At 36.4% G+C, this 5,671-nt stretch overlaps 1 protein-coding gene across 1 annotated transcript; it reads left to right on the forward strand.

Moving 5' to 3' along the window:
• Positions 1–265: 265 nt before the first annotated feature.
• Positions 266–4,863, forward strand: LOC116106352 (receptor-like protein EIX1). The gene is made up of 3 exons (XM_031392705.1): positions 266–1,313; positions 1,917–3,105; positions 4,593–4,863. The coding sequence occupies exons 1-3, from the start codon at positions 266–268 to the stop codon at positions 4,861–4,863; spliced, it is 2,508 nt and encodes an 835-aa protein (XP_031248565.1).
• The last annotated feature ends 808 nt before the right edge of the window (positions 4,864–5,671 follow it).

Consider the following 5,671-nt stretch of genomic DNA (forward strand, 5'->3'; position numbering starts at 1 on the left):
ATGCATCGTGAATCATGCTCTACGTGCATAAGACGATCTGTTAGAAAATAGGAAAAGCTAAACAAAAGATTAATATGATGACAATAAAATATAATTTTATCAAACACCAGCAAATCCCTTTTCCAAAAGTTTGTGGACCTGACCGAAGACTCCGTTAATGGAAAACACATGGCAATATACATGCAGAAGTATGCAATGGGTCTGAGCTAATCTTCAGAGATAATAGCTCATTGTTACGCAGTGCTTTTTCTAGTTGATGATGATGATGGCTATGTCAGGTGGAAGGTTCCTTCAACATCTACTTCTAGCTGTTTTGATTTTGTTCCTTTTCCAGCAAAGAGTTGCGGATTCTGACGTTATGAGTTGCAGAGATGACGAAAGAGAAGCACTACTCGTATTTAAACAAGGCTTGGTGGGTGACGATGGCTTTCTTTCTTCTTGGGGAAGTGAAGATGATAAAAAAAATTGTTGTGAATGGAGAGGAATCCAATGTCGTCAAACGGGCCATGTGCAAAGACTCGAACTTAGGGGCACCAGAGATCTCAATGCGCCATTGGAAGGTAAACTTAACGCGTCTTTACTTAAACTGCACCATTTAAGCCATTTGGACCTCAGTTACAATTATTTTAGTGGGAGCCCAATCCCTGAGTCCATTGCTTCCCTCACCAAATTGACGCATCTTGGTCTCTCTAACGCTGGTTTTAAAGGACAAATTCCCTACCGGCTGGGAAACCTTTCAAGGCTACAACTTCTTGATCTCAGCGGTAATGATGGTTTATATAACGCTGGAAACATTGAGTGGCTTTCCCATCTTTCTTCTTTAAGATATCTTGACTTAAGTGGCAGCGATCTTCGTGAATCAAATGATTGGTTTCAAGTCATTAACAAGCTCCCATTCCTCACAGAATTATCTGTAGTTTGGTGTAATCTTCCACAAATTATGCCTTGGGCTCCCCTAAAAGTCAATGCTACTGCATCTTTTGTGAGCCTTGATCTAACTGGCAACCATGTAACCAATTCTATATACCCTTGGTTGTTCAATGTCAGTAGCAATCTTAACCAACTTTCCCTCGATTTTAACCTTTTACATGGTTCAATTCCTGAAGCTTTCGGAAATTACATGACTTCTCTTACCAGTCTCTCCCTTAAGTCCAATGACGTAGAAGGTGGCTTTCCAAAGTGCATCGGAAATATGAGTTGTCTGGATACGTTAGAGTTATCTTCCAACAATCTGACAGGACAACTCTCTGGGTTCTTTAAAAATCTATCTGGTGGATGTACAGAGAAGAAGTTGGAGTTTTTGTATTTATGGGGTAACAAAATCACGGGATCTGTGCCCAATTTTACAAGATTTTCATCCTTAATAGATTTAGGACTTGGACAAAATCAATTAAGCGGAACCATTCCCAAAAGCATCGGACAAATGTTTGAGCTTTAATTTTTAGATCTTGGTGACAACTCCTTGAAAGGTGTCATTTCTGAAGACTTTTTCTTAAATCTCTCTAAATTAGATAGTTTGAACTTGTCTCATAACTCTCTTTTTTTGGAAATTAGCGATGATTGGGTTCCTCCTTTTCAACATATTTCGTATTTATCTCTTGCCTCTTGCAAAATGGGGCCTCATTTTCCAAAATGGTTCAGAAATTTGGAATCACATGGTCAACTTCTCCTTTTACTTGATATCTCGAATGCTGGAATCTCAGATACAATGCCTAATTGGATGTAGGATGTATTAAATTCAGCATTCCGATTCAACATCTCATACAACAATATCAAGGGCAATCTCCCAGATTTTTCTTTACGAGATCCGGTTCGAGATTCCATAATAGATATGAGCTCAAATCATCTTAAGGGACCAATTTTGTCACTCCCTGCGGGTGCAACTCACATTAATCTTTCTGGAAATAAATTTTCAGGATCAAGTTCTTTCATATGTTCTGCTTTTGCCGAATATTTGACCTATCTTGACCTCTCTAATAACCTACTCTCGGGAATGCTTCCGGATTGTTGGATAAAATTTGAAGAGTTGGTTGTTCTTAATGTGGCAAGTAATGGCTTCTCCGGAAAAATTCCACCCTCAATGGGCTCCCTAGGTAGTATTGTAACATTGAGATTGAGCAATAATAACTTCTTTGGAGAGTTACCAATTTTGAGCAATTGCACCCGGTTGAGAATTTTAGATCTTCAGGATAATGCATTATCTGGAAAGATACCTGAGTGGATTGGGGAGAGGCTACCAAGTTTGCTAGTTCTTAGTCTGGAATCTAACAAATTAAATGGGAGTATACCTTTCCAATTATGCCGTCTAGCAAATATTCAAATCTTAGACCTTTCCTTGAACAGTATTTCTGGAAATATACCCCCGTGTTTCAACAATTTCACAGCTTTGTCTGAAGAAAGGAGTTCACATGCTGCCATAACCTATGAATTCGATTTCAATCTCTATGGAGAAATACATTATGTTGACAGTGCATGGTTGACATGGAAAGGAAGTAAATATGAGTACAAAAACACTTTGGGGTTAGTCAAGAGCCTCGACCTTTCCGATAATAAATTGGATGGAACAGTTCCTGAAGAGATTATGAGTCTAGTAGGATTGATTGCCTTGAATCTTTCCAAAAACAATTTCAGTGGAACAATTCCTCCCAAGATTGGTCAGTTAAAATCATTGGATTTCCTAGATCTATCAAGAAATCGATTTTCTGGTGAAATTCCATCAAGCCTTTCTCTAATAAACCGCCTAAGTGTTATGGACTTGTCAGACAACAACTTTTCAGGCAAAATTCCAACAGGCACTCAACTTCAGAGTTTCAATGCCTCAGTGTATGCAGGGAATCCGGAACTGTGTGGCCTCCCACTCCCAAAAAAATGTCTCGGAGAAGAACCGACCCAAGGTCCAGCTACTATTGACATTCCAGAAGATGAGATCATAACCCTTGGGTTTTACATAAGTTTGGCCCTCGGTTTCATTGCAGGGTTTTGGGGTGTTTGTGGCAGTCTAGTGCTTAGTCAGTCATGGAGACATGCCTACTTCAATTTCTTGGCCGATATCAAAGATAAGATCTATGTGATAGCAACGATAAATTTTGCCAAACTGAAGCAGAGGTTTAATAACTAAATGGTAATACTTCTTTTAATACTAGCAAGTGTGTGCAAGTTATTATGTTTAACTTTATGCGTAATTTGCTTATAAATTTGTGATTTGGACAAGGAATTTATGGAAGTCAATTTTTGTCTCCTTCTCTAAACGCGCAATGATTTACGTAGATCAGTTTAACTAATAATGTTGTGAGAATGTCTTTAACATCAATGTTAAGACTTAAGAGCGCTTCCAAATAAATTCTAAAACGTCTTTGGTATTATATGTGCTTATTATGGTCTACACTACGAGATTGAGCTTCCTCAAATGTGTTTGGTGTTGTTTCAAAAGTTAAGACTAAATATTTTGTTTTTTTATCGTAAAAGTTATACATGATTATACAAATAATACTGTATTTTCTAATACAAATTTTTAGGGTACAAAATAATTCGAAGAGTAGTATAATAACAATATATATGTATATAAAAATTATATCTAGTAATAATTATATGTTTAGTTTTTGTTTTCCTTTCAGTTGAATGTTATTTCTCAAAGTAATGCATTTTTTTCTTTTCCCAGGCTCTGGCAGCAGCTATTATGTGTCTGTGATGACATTCTCTCCAGCTAATTATGTAGTTCATATTATGTAATGTTAGATTTTTCTTATGGAAAATAAAGAAAATGAGAATGTTACCATCTTATAAGATCAATGAATTCCAGTAATTACTAGTTAATATTGTCAGCACTCAAAACTCTTCAAATTACGTTATTGTTTTGCAAGTTTTTTGATAATTATTTATCCGAATTGCCTAAAAATTATAAGAGTTTGGAGTTTTTGATCATGCAGTGATATGGGTACAGGTACTCCAATTAATTCATGTTTATTGTTTGTGTTTAATTTTGTATTTATTTTATATTTTTATGAAAAATCTTTTTCAGATAAACAAATTGTTTGAAATACTCTTTGAAGTTTGAAAAGTCACTTGTTTTACAATATCCTACTTCAACGCGGGAACATCTTCTACAATCAATTAAATTGGTTCCCTCAGCAAATTGACTCACCTTTGTCTCCATCAATTAAATTGGCGCCACAAGAGCCCAACTCCAGCAAATTGACTCACAATAGATGATCGTATTTTGGTCTTAAATGCAGGTGATTACAGATAATTTGTTTTTGTTTTTATATTTATTTATAATTTATTCAGATGAGCTTGTAATGATAATTTTCTCACTTGGCATTTTGCAGTGAAGGTTTTGGTGTTTTTGACTATGCCCTCTATGGGGTTTGAAGTCTTCAATTACACGGTCCCGGTGAAGTGATTGTATCACTTCTTGAGGGTCCTTAGAAAATTTGGAAATGTGACCGAGTTGACAAAGTATTACCAATTTTATTGTTAAATAGCAACTAATGCTCATCATGTCTCTGCTTATATGTTTAATTTTTGTGAATTATGTTGATTTGTTTTATCTATTGTGATTCTTATTGTTAATGGATAGTTATAAATGTATAAAGTGAAGCATTCACGGAGGATGACTGGAAGTTGGTACAATTAGTTGAGACTTTATTCCGCAATGTTCTTGCTGTCCAAGATATTCCGCTGCAGCAGAAGGCTGGGGGTTCTGCTAGTCAATTCATATCCTTGAGAGATGGATTTCTGGAACTTTTGTTGAATGAGAATGTGATGGACATAATTCTTGTGATAACTCTGCATGTTGGTGGTTCTTCTGGCTCTTTTGACGGGATATCTTGCTTTTACTGGAAATTTTTCATTACATATTTATGAGTCAAGATCCTGAATTCGTTGCCTCTGCTCATCATAAGGGTTCCAAGGTGGACTACTTTATGTCCCTCTTTAACTTTTTGGCAAACGGGGAAGGTTAGACTGAATTAGCTAGGACTTTTTACGCGATAGATGGGTGGAGACACGAAGGATGCTCTTGATAGTCTCAAATCACTAATAGCAGAGGAAGACGAGAAAAGAAGGCTTTCAAGACTAAACCAGAAAATGGTTCGTCATTCACAATTTAGTGGACATTTACAAGGCTTACCATGGTATGAAATTTGACTTAATACCAGTGTTTATGAAGAATTCTGTACAGGATTTACTAACACTAGCAAATTTTCTTTTAAAAAAGGATGGTCTAAAAGCAGTGATAAAGGGGAACCCGGCTTCTGCTTCTCAGAACCCTGTGCTTAAACCTCATAAAGGTGGTAAGTGTGTAAGTAATAGGATTGTGTGGGACCATGGAAGCTTACCTTTGACGAAGGATACTATTTTAGGGTTGCTACATGATCTTGTGGACCAGTTTCTATCAGGGAGTTACAATGGTATAAATGTGGAATCTCTGTGCTTACATTCTTACACTTTTTTCTTCTCCATGGTGTTATTGCTAATATTCAGATCTAAACCAAACGTGTATCAGTTTTGAAGCAGTCAATCCGTGAGGATATTGAAAAGGAGCATCAAGCAATACAGACCAGTGATATCATTATTTTCTTTCGAGTTGCTCAGCTCGTTACTTCTTTTCAATATCACAAGATTGTTTGTTCTAAGGTGAGGGAGAAGGGTACTCATATTTCTAGTTTTTGAA

This window comes from Pistacia vera, unplaced genomic scaffold, assembly GCF_008641045.1.
Source record: "Pistacia vera cultivar Batoury unplaced genomic scaffold, PisVer_v2 Contig512, whole genome shotgun sequence".
NCBI lineage: Eukaryota > Viridiplantae > Streptophyta > Magnoliopsida > Sapindales > Anacardiaceae > Pistacia > Pistacia vera.